The sequence below is a fragment of the Stegastes partitus genome, unplaced genomic scaffold (genome assembly GCF_000690725.1).
Source record: "Stegastes partitus isolate 25-593 unplaced genomic scaffold, Stegastes_partitus-1.0.2 Scaffold1145, whole genome shotgun sequence".
NCBI classification, from domain to species: Eukaryota; Metazoa; Chordata; class Actinopteri; family Pomacentridae; genus Stegastes; species Stegastes partitus.
This window is the reverse complement of record NW_007578876.1, coordinates 87,119-105,253: the sequence shown is the minus strand read 5'-3', so window position 1 is coordinate 105,253 and position 18,135 is coordinate 87,119. Positions and strand designations below refer to the sequence as shown.

Genomic DNA, 18,135 nt, shown 5'->3' with positions numbered 1-18,135 from the left:
GGCTCCTGTTGTTCGTTTACAATCGCTGAGGTGTCAAAATAAAGAGTCATGTTTTCCACCGAGATGCTTGCTCAGGTTGCACTGACGGCGAAACAGGTCGAGCCGGTGGACGGGACGCGACCTCGCTGCTGCTGCCTTATTAGGGATGACATGTCAGGAAGTGCAGCTCATTTGAATGGCTGCCTCCGCCCTTTGCCATCGCGCTGCTGCTGCTGCGCCGCCGCTGCCACAGACTTCACCACCATGTTTGGCCTGATGAGTCACACGTGTGGTGAGACGTTATTACCAAATACAGTCATCAGCTGCCGTCTTTCCATTCAGATCCACCACACTGACATTCCCCTGAAACGTCCTCTGTGCATGATTTTCATGTTTGACGCTGCAAAAAAACAAAAAGCTCGACTTGTTTACTGAGTGGAATAATCACATGCTGATGCAACATGAGAGTCCTGCATGTTAAAAAAAATCCCCCGCAGGATCATAATTAAGTTTTATGACAACAAATACCACAGAGAGAGGCAGAATCTTTTACTAAACAATGTTTTATTAGCAAATGTAAAAAAACATCCCACTGTACTCGAGTCAGGCTTTGAGGGAAAACGCATCGATATGGTCACAAAAAAACAGAACGACAGATTATTCTTTTTTTTTTTTGGGATAGTGGAGGAAGTACTGACATAAATAATCAGACAGAACAAACAGACAGAAGTTTGCTGGACTTGTGTTTGGGAGGGAAACCGTCGTGTGTGCTGGTGACGCCCGACGCGCTCACTTCGGTCCGAAGAAGTCGACCACGCCGTTGCCTTTGCGACCGTCAAAGAAGAAGAAGTTGCGGTGAGGAGCGTCTCGTTGGGAGAGAGCCTGAAGGAGAGAGAGGAAAGATTTATGCTTGTTGGTCCGACTGTTTGCAGGATTACGCAAAACCCACTGGGAACAGTTGAGCTCAAGCAAAAGAAGAATTCACGATTTTAGAGTCTGCGCCTTGAGCATGCTAGCTCCAAATCGGGCGTTCTAGATTTTGGAGCGTTTTTGTTTGTTTGTCCGACTGTTTACGCAAAATGTACTGGTCCGATTTTGATGAGATTTGGTGGAACGGTGGAGCTTGAGCAAAGGAAGAATTCACGATATTTTAGCGTCTGTGCCTCGAGCATTCTAGCGCCACCAATGGGTCAAAGTTGGTGGTGCGTTTATGCATGTAACCTCTGAATCTCACAGTATGGCGACTGGTTCAAAACACCCAATGACACCAATTTCCACCATTTTTCTTTGAACCAATCTTCACCAAAACTGCCACAGATGACCTTCAGACCAAACCACACAAAAGCTATCGTATAGATTGTTGATTTTTGAACGCATTTGTACCTCAAAGCCAATCAAAACTGCCAGGAATGGGAACACCATCTCTGCAATGGTTCGATCTTATAAAACCAGATCTCTTACATGGTCTCGAGATCCGTTTAAAATTCCACCACGAGTGCGGCTGCACTGAGCAAAATGTAATCTAGATAAAAACTGTTGATGCTGTTTTTGCCTTTCATTTTGTGTTCAGCACTTTGTTCCGACTTTTGTTGCGTTAAAGTGCTTTATAAATAAAGTTGAGTCGAGTTTCGTAACTATTTCTTGTGCCTGGTTATACAGCGCGAGGTCTGAAGGTCAAGAGATGACGATATTCTGTGCAAACCCACGAACTCCAGAGGAGCCGACGATTCGTTTTAAATAACAAACCATTAAGGTCAGTTTTGCTCTGATTTGGAGTTTTCGCTGAGAAGTTACGGTCCGTCAAACAAAACTCGAGTCAGCATGTAAAACTTCTTCAGCGCCACAAAACATTTCGAGCAGGTAAAAAAAATCGCAGCTTCAACGCGCCGACCAGAAAGCACCGTTTTAACGCCAGCTTACTAATCACACCTTTGTCGGAGCTTCCGTCCACAAGGTGAGCTCATTTTTCTGTGTGCAAGTGAAATAAGTCAGTTTCACTCCGCGAGACATCAGTCGGCCAGTTGCAGAGGGTTTCATCATCGTGGAGCGCAGGTTGGCCTTGTGCCAACATAATGCAGCCTGATTCTGAAATGTCAGAGCGCTGCCTGCCGTCCTCGCTCTCCCTCTCCTACACACTGCCGCTGACCTGAGCTACCCTGTTTTTACCTCAGCCGGAGGTTGCCGTGAACGCGGCTCATTAAAAAAAGATGCTTTCAATTCCGCCCGGCGTCGTGTGTGAAGCCTCCTTCTTGGGTCGCGCACTCAAAGAACAGCCCGTATAATTAAGCGTTCAGACTTTTCATGAGTGAGACGACTCCTGATGATTCTAATAATAACGTTATGTTGCCACACTGAGCAAGTGAAGCGCATCAGAGGAATCGATGTACGCATCAAAACGGATGTGAAAATCCAATTTTAAAGGATTTTTAATAAATAAATTCAGCTGCTAAAACAAAGTCTCCAATTTTGTGGTGAACCATGAAATAAAAGGCTTTTTGCTCCCCTGAAGAAACCAATCAAGTCGTGAGTTCTTCCTCTTTTCTTTTTTGCTTGTCTGTAAAGTGCTTTGTGGACTCAGTTTTTAAATCAAATAAATAAAGTCAGAAGAACAACAAGAATAACAAGAAGAAGAATAACAAGAACAACAAGAAGAAAAAGAAGAATAAGACAAATAACAAGAAGAAGAAGAAGAAGAAGAAGAAGAAGAAGAAGAATACGAACAAGAAGATCAACAAGAAGAAGAATAACAAGAAGAAGAACAAAAACAAGAAAAAGAAGAAGGTCTGATTTCTCTGTGACCAGATTTTTCACAAATTAGTCAATTTAAAACTTTTGGTGATAAAAACCCTGCACTGACTCCTGATGGGATCAAAACACCACTGATTTGTTTGTGTTACTCAAACTGTTCCTGCTTCTTGTGCTGCACTGCATTTTATTTATACATCTACAAATTCAATCAGACTTTCTTATAATTGTTGAATTTTTCGCTGAAGGCGGCGGTCCAACGTGGACTGCTTCCCCTTTAACTGTGACCTTATGACCACTGCGTGCGCCGCTGCTACTGTACAGTCATATGCTCTGCATCTGAATTCCAACCAACGGTCTCATTGTGTTCTTTTATGTCGCGGCATCAATACGTTTATTATGCCGTCGAGCTCGAGCGCGGCATAAATCATGTTCTCCGACTGACAGGCTGCTGCCAGAGCGTCACACTGAGTCGCGCTGCGGTCACAGTGAAAATCACTTCTACCCGGAGCAGAGTCGCTGCTGTTTTTCTGGATCCGACCCAGCAACCAGCCGAGTGGCCACATGTCAGCTGACCGACTCCCTCACACACCAGACCGGCCGTCTTCACCACTGAATCACCGGGTGAATATGGCGACATGCGTCAGAGGGGATAGGACCGGCGTGTTCCCATTGTTTCCTGGCGCTATCGTGTTCATATAGTTCTGTGTGCATTTAACCACAAGACGTTTCTCGTGTTTACCTTGACGACTTCCTGTCCGAGAACTCCTCCCACGACGGCGCACACCGGAGACATCTCGGCGAAACAGTAGCTGAGGACAAACAGTACAAGGAAACATGAATCACTAAGTAGAAAATGTGATGTTAAGGAAGTGAGAAACCGAGAAAATTACTGGTTCCAGAGTCACAAACAGAAAAAAAAAAAAGAATCTAGCTTCTGGAGCCGTGCCATAGACTGGTTGAGACTCGCCAGCTGATTTATGAGTTCGGCTGTCTCGCGCCGCCAACATTACCGCAGTGACAGAGATAAAGTAAATGTCTGTTCACTGACAGTGGAGGCACGGACGTCTGGGTTAATCGGTCTGCAGTCGCCTTCTCCTACAGATGATGGTAGACGAGTTAACGGGGGATTTATTCAGCCTCACAAAGCTAGTGTGGAACTGATTAGGCCACAGACTTTGAGAAAAATAAAGTGATTCTGTTCAACTTCCACAGCGAAGATGGGAAAGTGTGGTCGTGGCATGTCGAGGCAGCAGGACGGGACTTTGTGTGTCTTACAAGGGCACAGGCAGAAAGTATAATGGTCGTGTAAAGGATATACAGGTGTGAACAAAAGTTAACACACACTGAAAAAACACCGTCATGGCAGTCTGGAGTTTTCAAGGACTCCTATGACTGAACTTTCGATGACGGAATCAAAAAGAACAAAGATAAATTTTGGTTCTTTCGTTGATTTATTATCGGTGTTTTGGAAATATGACTAAAAATATACATACGGCAACTTGAATCATTAGTCGACTGGATGTAGAAAGTTAATCAAATGTTCTTGCTTTCATGGCCTTTTAACTCCTCCTGAGTGATTACGATCGACTACAGCTGCTGACTCCTCTGAACAAATAGAACCCATCTGATCGACTCATTAGACCCAACCACAAACGCTTCAGTGGGAAAGTCTCACGCAGGGCAGGGATCTCCAGCTCCGGTCCTCGTGAGCTACTGTCCTGCAGGTTGTAGACGTTACTGCAACTCAAATGAATGGATCTCCAACAGCTTGTTTTCAAGTTCTACACAAGTCTGTTAATGATCCATTCATGTGAGTCAGGTGTGTTGCAGTAACGTCTACAACCTGCAGGACAGTAGCTCACGAGGACCGGAGTTGGAGATCCCTGGTCTTCAGCGAAGATCTGAAAAAGCAAATCATTGTCTTCAACAAGTCAGAAAGTCGCTTGGAGCCATTTCAAAGCAGCTACAGACCCAACAACTGTCAGCGTAAGCTTCATGGCACAGTTGTGTCACTGCCACGACCAAGAAGAAAACTCAAACTATCACCTGCTGCTGACAGACCATTGGTCAGGATGGTCAAGAGTCGACCAAGAACCACCAGAAAGTAGCTCTGCAATGAATCAGAAGCTGTTATTGTTCACTATTAGGTGTGTTTTACATCAACATGAGCTGAGAGGCTGAATGAAGAAGGAGGTTCTCCCTCTAGAAGCTGCCTAAAGGTGCTGCAAAGAGCAGGTCTTCTGGAGGAAGCTTCTGTGGTATAACACAGCTTGAGCTATTTGGCCACAGTGAGCAGAAACATGTTTGGAGGAGAGAAGGTGAGGCCTTTAATCCCAAGAACACCAAACCTACCATGAAGCATGGTGGTGGCTGCATCATGCTCTGGGGCGGTTTTGCAGCCAGTGGAACTGGAGCTCCACCCAAAGTAAATGGAACAATGAAGAAGGAGGATCACCTCCACATCCTTCAGGAAAATCTACAACCATCAGGCAGAAGGTTGACCTCGGACGCAGTTGGATGTTCCAACAAGACAATGAGCCCAAACATACATCAGAAGTGGTAGAGGAATGGCTAAATAGACTGGTCTCCCCAAAATCCTGACTTAAACCCATCAAGAATCCGTGGACTAATAAAGAAACAAGTCAGAAAGACGACAAATTTAGTTGAACTACACGACTTCTGTCAAGAGGAGTCAAAGACAAACCAGAAGCTTGTGGATGGAAACCTAAAGTGTCGTGGTAATGTTTGTCATATGTCCAAAAGATTTAGAATAAACTAACCAGAATGTATGATTGTTTTTCGTGACAAAGTTGGATATGTTTCACTGATGCTATGATAGAAATTCGTAGGCGTCATGGGAAACTGCCGTCATACACGTGGTGCTTCCAGGTGGACGTATACTTATGTTCACAACATGTGTATTCTAGAAGGGGCTCCAACCAACCCACCCCCCACACCACTGGGTCAGAGTATCATGAACCAAGATGAATGTCTTTATATCAGAAGGTAAACCTCCAGCAGGGTGAGTCGGTGTCATGAGCGCGGCTGCTGTATCCTGCTGTCAACTCTGAGCATCAACGTCAGCAGTTTGTTCAGTCAGATCGCTGAAGAGCCTCTATTTGCTCTTGGAGAGAATGAATCCTTCAGACTCGTGTTACATCAAAGTCACCTGATGAAGTCGTCGTTGAGGAGGTCAGTGCTCAGCGCCAAGGCCTCGAGGACGTCATCGCGGATCTGTCTCAAGAGCTGACTGTCTTCTGGAAAGGCCTGTGGGTCGGGGTCGCGACCTTTGTCTGTGCGGAACTTCAGCAGAACTGTGGAGACGGATGAGAGAGGGAAGGAAGCAGGAGGACAGATGTGACAGTTGAGAGGCTGGAAACAAGTGTAAAACCTTTTCACTAAAGCAATATTTTCCATATAATCTATTGCACTATTGCCATTTATAATTTCATCACGCTTTCAAGTGACTTCCACGGCGAATTACCATCTCATGGAAAGACAACATCTTGAGCGCTGCTCCCTTTGAAACGGGATAAGATCAGTATGTGGTTGCACCATCAACCATTTCATCCGATTAGACCCACGTTTCTCCACATCAAATCACACACACACACACACACACACACACACACACACACATCCACCTGCACATGACGGAAATATTAGCTCTTTCTTTGAGGTTAAAAAAACTCTCTCTTGTGTCGGCTTCAGGACTGATTGAGAAATTAAAAATCACAAAAGCGCTCTTTATTCTGTAATGAGCAATATTTCAAACATAACCGACTTCTGCGACACAGGCGCACATCAACACGTCGCCCCCGTACTTCCTGTTCGTCCATTAACTTAAACCACATGAGGAAGTCAAGTCCTCCCACGGCCATTTCCATCAGCGTGGCACGCCGCGCACACACCAGTAGTGGCAGTGAATCATTTGTCTCACCTCGGCTTTGCCCTTTATCAGTGAAACTTTGTGAGTAGAAGTTGCAGACGGGTACAGAGCGCATCGCACTCCGGTCTGCGCCAGACAGGAAATCAAACAGGATTTCATAACAGAATATAAATCTGTGAACATGGAAGGAACAATGATGATATCTCCAAAACCTACACATGCAGCAGTGACACGTAATCGTGGGGAAAAGATGCCCCTTGAAGCCCAAACCTGCATTTGAGATCAAAGATAATGGACAATATTTGTTTCCACATATTAACACATCACCTGCACAGAGCTGGCAGGAGGATATTTATTTGTAAAAACCTATTTTTATTTGTTATTTCCTGCGATTTGTGCACATATTCACACCCAGGAGTCGTGTGTTCTGGTCGACGCGTCTGGTCCGGCTGCATCTGAACCGATAAAAGGAATTAAAAAGATCATAGATACTGATGATGAAAACACACACACACACACCCTACCTGCGGTTTACTTCACCCTACTGTTCCTAGTGAGACAGGAAGCAGTTATAACAGAGGAAGAGCCACTTCCTCATTGGTCGCCCCAAACAACAACCGCTGGCTCCAATTATAGAAACAGCGGAGGAATAATAACGCGGCGTCCTGTCTCACGCTCGCACACCGAAAAAACAACAAGCAGCCGATGTTTCCACTCAGACATCAGCCGCAGACTGAGGACAGGGGCGCGGCTGCAGCGGGTCGGTGGGTTTCGGAGAGCGAAGGTGTGATGAGATCGAAGGCCGCGACCTAAAATTAAGCATCCAGGATGGTCTGAAGGCAAACGCAGCTGCAAACAATCACGTTAACCGTTGAGCAAACAAACACACCAGAAAGCCGCCGAGTGCATCCGGATAGTGAAGGTGTTTCTAACTAAATCATCTCAGAAGTTTCTATCTCCAGGGTGGAGTTTGTGTTAAGTTTCAAGGCTCGTTCATCCTAAAGAGAATTAAACGCTATTATATTCTATTTCCATTTACAGCACTGGTTTTATTGTAGCTGTGCAATGGTTGTTATTTACATTCGTGTGGAAAACATGCTGATATTTCACTTTCTTTAGCTGCAGTTTGAATATGCTAATAGCACATGTTTCCCCTCTCCTCGTACAGTATGTGAAAGGTAGTTTGGTGTTTTGGTATCAAGTCTCCAGTTTCATATTCTTACATTTAAAAAACTCACCAGATTCTCAGATTTTATAATTTTCTGTTTATCACTATCTATATAATGCATCAAACATCAATTTGTTGCAGAAGAGTTTCCATTATAACAGCTTTATAAATGCAGAATGATCTTTTTCGCTCTGAAAACAACCATTTTTTTGCAGTTAAATCCTAATTACTGAGGAGTACAATCAGTTTGATATAATAAGCATCCTGATAGAAGCTCAACTGAATCTGCAATCACTGCATTTGTGCCTGGGAAAAAAAACAAAAAAAAAAACACCTGCACCCATTAGCAGCGGTGTTTCTGGTGGTTTCCTGGGTGCCGCCGCGCGGCGTAGATGTCGGCTGTTCTACGCTCAGTGCACATGACTGGTCATGGACAGCCTGTGATGGAAACTAGCGTGCAGCGTGCAGGGACGGTGCAGGTGACGGGAGGGACAACAACAACATCAGAAAAGGTCAACTTACGCACAAAAATAACCCGAAAAACAGGAAGGCAGCATTTACTTCAAGGGTCAGAAAGCTTGTTTGGTCCGATGGCTACGAATCCCACGATGGAAATTATTCAAGTATTTGTCGATTTAAATGCTTGTGCACATGGTCAGTTATGTAGGAAGGTGGAAATGTTGTATATTCTAGAGTCTTTACATGTAAGGTGAAATATTTCAGTCCTTGTATGGTTTTAATTTGGATGATTTTGGCCTATAGCTCATGAAATTAGGAAAACCTGTGTCTCAGAATATTAGAATACTTCCTATGATGAATCAAAACATTACAAAATAAAGATTTACAATTCAGAAATGTCCAACTTCTGAAAAGTGTGTTCACTTCTACACAACATTTTTTAATGGAAAAATCTTTTTCACAATGCTCTAACTCTTTGAGATGCACTTGTATGTTTTTTGTTTTACCAGTTGATAATAACATTTTGGTTTTTCTTCAGGTTGTGCATTTTCTTTTCCAAACCCCGCCGACAACCTTTGGTCGAGGCTGACATTTGACAAACTTTACGGACATGACTTTCCACGCGCACACAATGGAACATGGATTTTTGCATGTTGGTGGTGTTTCAGTCCTGCTGCAGTAGCCTACGCGTTTTCAGTTTCCATTTTCTGCAGGATTCTATGTTTTATATTTGAAAAATTCTCGGTATGGAAATTCTGTTTGTGTCTCGGTTCCTCCACAGAAAATGTCAGAAGACGTCTGACGTAAACTCGTGCAAACTCAAGAAATAAACAATTTTCAAACTGCATTTAAAAAAAAATCTACCCGAATCTGCGAAAAAAATTAACTTTCCGTGTTTGCAAATCCTAAATAATTTTCACAATCTATCGGTTTGGACTGATTATATTTAAACTTTACTGACTGATAAAGAGAATAAAACAATTCCACCGAGCAGCTACCAAAGCTTACATTTTGTAAAAACTCAGAAAAATTTGACTTCAGCTGACTATCATTAAAAAAAAACAAAAAAAAAAACACCAAGTTTGCAGCAAATAAAGACAGATAAATAATTATAAATGACAAGAAAAAGGGCAAATTTTCACATTGAGAACCTCTGAACACTAAAATGTTTGTATTTTTACAATTAACTATTGCAGAAGCGTCATTAGGTACCGTGAAGCAGGAAGTAGTCCACCGGTGTTCTCTTCAGACCGGCTTTGGCCTTCTCACTGGTCCAGTCGACCTCCAGAGCCTCCTTCAGGGTGCAGAAACTGGCCGTCTGGTTGGAAATTTTAAGAAATGTCATGTTAACCAGGAGTTAATAAGTGGCGTATTTATTCTTTCTTTCTTTCTTTTCAGGCCAAATGAAGCAACGTCCAGCGATGTCTCAATGTGGGCAAGCAGCTCATTTGAATTAATCATCATAAAGGCCAAAAGACAAATCAGTTAAATTCAGTTTTAGAGCGACTGCATGAAACAACAAAAAGCAAAACAGAGCAAAGACTGTTTTATGCTTTTTGGCTTCTGGGGATGAAAACACAAGAATCCAACCATAAAAATGATCCAGATTGTTCAGGAATGTTTCAGGATTTTCATAGTTTAGATTTTTAATTGAGTATCTCTTAAATTAGTCACTTTATTAACCACTAGTCCAGCTGTCTAGATATTTATCCTCAGATATAACAGGTCTGTACAAGATGCTCTTGGTCTCTCTACCTTCTTCACCATGGTGGTCTCGTTCGGGTCCACTTTGGCTTTCTTGGCCTCCGGACCGTCGTTGGAGTCACCGGTCGGTTTCACGACTTTAGGTTTCTCCCTAAAAACAAAGAAAAGAGAAAAATGTTGACTGTTGTGCTTGAGTCATTTCTCAGAGAAGCCCAGTGGCTCAGATTTAGGTATAAAAAGGTGAATTTGGATTTCCTCATTCCTGTAGAAAATGGTGAAACGTGGAGAGCTGAGTGCGAATCAAAGCGCTTCATGATGCTGGATGGTTGACATACAGTCGTCCTCAGATGTTTTCATAACCTTCCATTAAAGAAGGAAAAAAACGACTGAAATAAGTTGAAATTGACAAAAGTAATAACAAATAAAAATGTAATGAACATCATGACGTTGCTTTAGAATTGTGGTTCAACAGAAATATTAAACAAAAAAAAAACAAGCAAAAAAAACAAGCAAACAAGCATGATGGGACACGTTAACTAACATTTAGTTGAACAACTCTTTGAGCCAATCACTGCCGTCAGGTGTTTTCTGTAACTCTCAGTCAGACTTGTGCACCTGTTGACAGGTGTTTGGATTTCACTGCTCATCAGCAAAGTGCTCTAATTTGTCTGGGACAGTTTTTTTTTATTTATTTTTTTCATTATTCTTTTCAGCCACAATTCAAAAGCAACATCTTATTTCACTAAATTATAATTTAGCAAATTTTTATTTATTATCACTTTGTTCAGTTTCTATTTATTTGAGTGACTATTTTGAATTTTGCCTTTTCTTTAATGGAAGGATGTGAATACATTTGACTGTAACTCAACCTTAAGATTCTGTGACCTCACACAATTTTAAACACTTTAAACTATCAAAACAACTGCTTCATCAAACTACTTTCAGGCATCAATTTTTTTTTGGGTTTCCAGCATCACCCAACTTCACCAGGCAGCTGAGAGCAGCTCCACCTCTGAAGGCTTCCTCTGTGCGACCGTCACAGGGGCGAGCTCAGGTGAGACGCCCTCCGTGAACTCCCGCCCACACTTACTCCACATAGTTGTGCTCCGGTCCAAGGTTGCAGAACATGTAACCGTAGTAACCGTGGACGTCTCCACAGAAGACCTTGATGCTGTGTTTGGAGCAGAGCTGGTCGACCCGGACCATCAGGTCCCTGGAGCAGCCTGTCAGACACACCTGAGGGCAGGAAAACAAGAAAGCGAGCGGGGCTGATTAGAGGGTCCAGGAGATGCTGGTTCAGCTGTGGGCAACTTCGAGGCAACCGCAGCTGAAGCTTTTATATAAAACAAACTTGTATCCATCATTTTAAAAATCCTCATACAGTAAAAAGCAACAAACATGTGGGATTAAGGGGTTGAAATTCCCAAATTAACTCCAACCGTTTCCTGTTAGTCTTATTTCAGGGATTAGCACATGGAGGTTGTGATGTAAAGCTTTCAGACGACAAAAGCAGTTTTTCAGTCATTTAACACAAAAAACTTAATTTAACAGCTCATATTTGCTGTTAAGGAGACATTCTGCCCACTTTTAGAAGTCATTTTAGGCATTTTCTGTGATCCCAAGGACACTTTTCCAGCCACATCTGCAGCATCTTTAACTTGCTGTTTCCATTATCAGCAGTGCTGTGAAGCTAATTGTCTTTTAGAGCCTCGATCCGACGAACATAAGTGCTACATTTCCGAAACATCTCATCTTTATGGCTCTAAAAATATGTATAGAAACGAATGTTTATGAACCTCTTGCTGTTTATTTGTACACTTTTTTTTTTGCACCATTAACCTCTGAGGATGAGATTTGATGAAACTGAACTCCCACTCTGTTGGCAGTTCCTCCTCCTTTACCACCCATGCTGCTTTGTTTTTTGTGCCATTATTCAGTCGTTTTCTGTCTTCCTTCATTAGCATAACACTAAAACTGCTTGTATTAACAGAAAAACATCAAACGATGCTGCTGTCTTGCATTTAGTCCCCGAGGGAGGCACACGTGTATTTTTACTAATAAAAACTGGCTGCTTTAAAAAAAAACAACATCAGAAACTTTCAGTCAGCTCGATTTCTTGGAACAACAAAGAACGGCAGCTGGTCAGTTGCCAAACTGATGGAGACACGCCTGCTGCAGTGGCGGCGGCGATGGCGGCGGCCACACTTCACCTTGCCGAGGTCACGACCGAACCGACGCTGGGACACTGTGTACTCTGCTGAGACCAGGGTGGGCTGCTGTCTCACCACAAACAAGTGACCGGTGGGCTGGGTCGAGCTTATCCGACTGACCCAGAACACCCGAAACACCCTAAACTCACAGATAAGACCCATATTGACACAAAAAAACAACTATTTTCTTAATGGAAATCTTCCTACGAGTCCAGCTCTGTTCACAAATCGGACCAAAACAAGTTATTTTCGAATGTTTTTCTTGCTCGTGAACCACTGGAAAGGTGTTTTCATGCACCACTGACGATTCAACAACACAACGATTTGAGTCTATTGACAGCTATTGGCACGTCTGTCTATGTTGCCATGGAGACAGCATTATAAACTAAATCCAATCAGATCACACCGTTGGGTTTTTGGGTCTCAATCTATTCCAATGAGCGACTTTTTAAACATTTGTTAACATTCGATCGTTTCTCGTTGGGTCCGTAAATATTGAATTTCGTAGAGAAACGCTGAAGGATGCAAAATCGATGTCAACGTGCGCCGAATGTGTAAGAATTAGAGAGAAAGCTGCATATTTGCTCGGCAGTCATGATGCTCTGTACTTCCAATTTCTGAATTGTAAACAGTGTCGGTGGCGAGCCAGCAGCACTCTGCGAGCACACAGATGGACAGTGTGTGTTTTTCTATTGTATTCATCCTCCAGTAATTAGGCCTCTCAGACGAAAACTGCGACCGCACTCCAACTGCTCCACTTTAATCAGCCTCCATCTTCCCGCTGAGCCGCACACTGATACATCCGTGGAAGCAGATAAAAGTGACGAGCAGTCTACAGCAGACAGAGACCCCCCTTCTGCTTCCCAGTTTTTTTTTGTTTTTTTTTAAATTGTTCCACCTTCTTTGCGCCGAACCTCTCGTCCTCCCTCAATCTGTCCTACTAACATCCATCTCATCCTCCTCGTCTTCCCTCCCCCCTCCCTCCCTCCCACCGACCCTCACTTAGCACCCCCAGAGGGAGGAAGACTGCCGACAATTCAGACACAACAGGAGGGGAAAAAAAATCTCTGTTATTCTTCTGATGGTGTTCAAATACATTCTTGCTGTCAGCAGTGATAAAACTGAGATCCAGCCTGTGTGCACAGCTGCCTGTAGAAATGAACCATGAAAGCAGCTTTCATCGTGTTATCTAAGGAACACAATCAGCCATTTGCTGCTTAATCCAAACCCATCCAGCGGTTTACTAACATTATTATGAAAATATCCTAATGAGTTGTATCAATTATGTCATCACGTTTAGTTCATGTCGGAGGAAGAAAACGTTCAACTACTAGAATGAAAATCTTTACCTTGGGTGTCAAATATGTCAGTCAAATATTAATCTTCCTAACATGTCGTTCACCTGAGTCAGGTCACACAATCACAAAACAAAAGTCCTGCAACCAGAGACTGAGTTTTATCTTCTCAGCATGATGTCTCTTTTAAGTCCATTAGACTTAAAACAGAAAAGTGACACTGAAAGCTTCAGGGGGTCCTTCCAATTTTAAAGCAGCTGGACAATGACAGAGATTTCCTCCACTAGAAACAACCAGTGTGGATGTTTAGTTCAGTTTATTAAAACCCCCATGAGCTGCAGCAAAGCCACAGCTATTCTTCCTGAGGTCCAACAGAATCATATGTACAAGAAAACAGAAAATATTGTAAAAACTAAGCAAAACAAAAGCCAACAGTGTCACATTTTGATATATACATTATGAGAAACTGTCATGATGTAAACGATTAAAAATTAAAAGGTTTGAAGCTTCAAAGTAATCACTTGTGTATTTCAGTCTTGAATCCAGCGCCTTTAAATGTGTAGGTGTCCAAATACGGCATATAGACGGTTTCAGAAATGATCTTTTTTTGGATCTTTCACGCTTCAGGGTCGTCAGTGAATGGAACCAGCTCAGGAGTTAATATGAAACCTCAGTCACATGATCACGAGCTGACACTCATCACTAATTGCAAATATGAGATCTGGTTGGAAGTTCCCTAAAAGCCACTAAATGGACCTCGAGAGGAAATTATTTCATTACATACTGATGGATGAAGGTCAAGAATGAATGTCTATGTTCAAGTGAAGCGTCACCATTTTTTTTTTTTATTGGCAGTAGAAATTATGAGAAGGTGTCATTAGTCAACATATGGTGGAAACTAATGAGCTGGGTGGTAATAGCTTCTTCCATGTTGAATTTTAACATTGTTTTTTTGTTTGTTTGTTTGTTTATAATGACCCCGGCCACCTTCAGTGGGTCATTTAGCTTCATGTTTATGCTTTAATAATACCACTAAACCTTTAATCTGTCAGTAAATGTGCTCTGGATGCCATGCAGGGAGCTCAGTAAGTGTTCGGACAGCGTGAAAGTTTTTGCAATATTGCGTCTGTACACCACCACACTGGATTTGAAATGAAACAATCAGGATGTGATTAAGTTGAAGAAAAGTATTGCATTAACTGCTGAGGAATTACAGACTTTAAAAAACAAACCAAAACAAAAAAAACCATACTGAATACTTGAATTTTATTAAAGTATTTTAATGTGCCTGCTTTATCATTTATTTTTCAGGTTTGGCTTTTAAACAAAGAATTTCATTACTGCAAAACTTTTCATTGGCCTCCAGAAAGCCCTGCAGGTGAAGTCAAAGTAAATTACTACAAACTTTCATAAACTATGAACCTACAGGACCACAGAACCCAAACACAGATTTTAAACCAGCAATCAGTGTTGCTATGTTAATAAAAGTGTAATATTAAAAACTGTTGAATGAAATTCATTTTAAACAAAACATAACCACCACAAGGCTGATGTCAGCACTGTAGCAGCATTTAAAGAAATCAGTTCATTGCAGCCGGTCGGGACAAAACAAGAAGAGCTTTTCATACACAATACGGACAACGAGCGACATCTTGTGGTCAACCCGAGCGATTCAAGGCCGGGTGCTCACATTAGTCAGAAATATCAGAGAAGAGCTGCACTGTCACTTCTTCTTGGTCTGGATAAAACCTCCAAATGACGTCATGTGAGCTCCATTTAGACACCGACCGTAAGTAACACACATTAGAGTTCAATAGGTAAGCTATATCAGATTTAAAGTAATAATAGATTTGGTATCCAAGTCAAATATTTCAACCTCGCCCTCAAATGTCCACTTATTCACTGCAAATTCACCGTATTTTAATGCAGCTGCCTTCACTTATTCAGTCTACATTCAACTGTCTTGAATAAACCTCTATTGTCACTCACCGCATCAAATTGCAGAAAGAAGTCGTCTGGTTTGTCCTCGATCCTGCCTGGGTCAGCATGCACCTCCACCATTGGGTTGAGGTTCTGCGCTCGCTCCAGAGAGGCCTGGGCCCGATTCTGACCCTGAGCTGTTACCGGAACCAGGAACTGAGCTCGACACGAGTCCTCCGAGACCTGAAACAGGGGACGCATGGCAGGATGAGGACTGTGCAAGGCATGATGGGAGCTTCCTGCAGGCTCTTACTTCAAATAAGCAGGAAGACAGAATTATGTCATTACCACAATAATTCCCCCCAAAGGTTTATGCAACATATCTGGTTAGTTTCTTAACTGGGTGATTAAAAAACAAAACATAAACTTTAACCAAAACTATTTCTTTGCTACTAGAACCATCTAGTGGACAGATGTAGTCCTGCATGTCTGAAAATGTCATAAGCTTCCTATCATTTCATGGTTTAGTGGGCTACAAATATATCAAACTACATGTAATGTTCTGCAGTTTTCAATCATACCATACCTTCATCGGGCAGCTGTTTGATTTACAGGCCACAGTGAGCTATAATGAGAACAAGAAGAGGGACATCTGAGCCTGTGTGTGTGTGTTTATTGTATCAGCATGTGTACCTGTTCATGATCCAGCAAAGTGAGTCCTTTAACTCCAGCCAGGATTAAGTTCTTGGCCACTTCAGCCCCGAGACCACCTACACCTGCCAGGAGCACACGGGACCCTCGCAACCTGGAACGCAGAGAAAACGCAGACTGTGTTATTTTTAGAATCAACGTGTAAATTAACCTTTGAACATGTAATTGAAAACTGTGCAGCAGAGATGCCTGCATAGACGTGGAGGGACATGTTCAACAACAACATTCAGGTAGATAAGTCCGTATCACAAGCAACAATAAGATCAGAGTTTGATCTAAACCAATCCATGCCTGAAATTAAAGTTAGATTTTAAAGGCTCATGCATGTCATTAGGGCCGAATAATTAGCTGCTTTCAAATCCAAAAAATGCAATTTAAAGCACTTCAGTCAGCAAATTGCAAGATTATAGATTATGCAGCATGTTTGATCCAGGATTTAAACTGTCATGTCAGCGATTGTACAGATTTGAATCATTTTCCTTGTGTGAGAGTCTGTTGTGCTATTTTATATGTTTTAATCAACTACAGTAAATATTAAATGGAAGTCAGAATGTATGAGTTTACGTTACAAATTAATTAGCAATCACAATATCTGTCAGAAAATTAGAAATCTGTTATTTTCTCCATTGTTCTGTTTAGTTATGGAAACCAAATGTCTCCAGCAGTGATCAGTGATCCAGGCTGTCAGTGTCCAAACCGTCTGGATGAATAATATAAACATTGCGGCCTTTATAGGAAATGCATTAATATTCTCAATGAGTTTTACACAACTCCCCTTGGCTAATAATTATAAAACGTAATTAACTAGTTACAGCTGAAAAAAACGCATTCAATGAGGCGCTTTGGTAAAAGCCGGTGCAGAAAGAGTGCAACAAGTCAAACCTTCCGCTGCACCGATTAGCCGTGAAAGCTAACTGAGCTAACTGACCTCTTCTGGGCATCCAGCCCCCACAATCGGATCTGGCGGTCGTACTGTGCCGCTTCCTCCTCGCTGATGATCGGGTCCTCCTTCTCGATCATATCGATCATTTCGGATCCCTCTAAATATCAGAACTAGGGTATAAAATGGTCTTTTGTGGAGCTACTGATGTGGATGTTTCAAACGCAGCGACGGTCCCGCTAAATGGGCGCTGAATGATGACGTCACAGACCGACACAATAGATGTATTTGCTTTCATTTGTTATCACAATATTTGTTGATTGTTGGATGATTTTTGTTTTTGTTTCTCATTTTATTTATTGCAGTAGCTTGTGTCGGATTTCTTTATGTTATTTATCTGCAATTATTCACCATCGTTAGATGTAAGTGTATATTTTCATTGTTTTGAAACATATTTAAATCTCAGTATGGCTCGGTACCCAAACAATTTCTCCTTATTGCTACTGAAGTATATTCATCCGACATTAATAAGCCCTTCAGTATAATTTAAATCTTAAGAGTTACAGTTTTACAGTCATCACATGGCTTCGGGAAACGCAGCATGGGTACATTTTTCCCTGGGTGTGGTCTTATGACAAGAATTTTACAGCTTTTTATTTTTGTTTTTTAATTGGTTGGTATGTGCCCTCTAACGCTTTATGCGTGACAGAGAAATAAATGAGGAGTTCCTGTTGGCAGTCGTCTGAGTCCTGTGCATCATGAGACTTTTGGTTCTATCTGGTTCTAATAGATACCTGTAAAAACGAGGTTATGAGATTAGAACCACTATATTTATTTTTGTAAAGCTGGGAACCTGTTCACCGAAGCCCCCGAAGTAAAATGATTTTATTTGGAATAATGAATGAGGTGGCTTTGCCTGATTTTGTATTCCCACTGCAAGACTACATTGTGTGCTTAATTAACCTTTGCAGAATCCCCACACAAGGAACCTGTATCTGTTGTATTTCAGCTTAGTCGCCTAGAGCAGGGTAATTTGGCCAACATGTCAGTGTCAAGCACGATAAATTCCTGAGTTAACCTATTTTCAGAAGATCGTACACCCAACACTAAAATTGTATTTAGCAAATGATTGCCATCTCAATTAAAGGTGGTTAACATGCTTTTTGGATGAG

General features: G+C 42.1%; 1 protein-coding gene across 1 annotated transcript; it reads right to left on the bottom strand.

Moving 5' to 3' along the window:
• Nucleotides 1-524: 524 nt before the first annotated feature.
• On the bottom strand, nt 525-17,216 carry sae1 (SUMO1 activating enzyme subunit 1). The gene is made up of 9 exons (XM_008296663.1): nt 17,012-17,216; nt 16,066-16,177; nt 15,442-15,615; nt 11,038-11,183; nt 9,999-10,098; nt 9,456-9,561; nt 5,897-6,041; nt 3,467-3,536; nt 525-861 (listed from the first exon to the last, which is right to left on the bottom strand). Exons 1-9 carry the CDS (start codon nt 17,110-17,112, stop codon nt 769-771), a joined length of 1,047 nt encoding a protein of 348 aa, XP_008294885.1. The 5' UTR covers nt 17,113-17,216; the 3' UTR covers nt 525-768.
• Nucleotides 17,217-18,135: the final 919 nt, after the last annotated feature.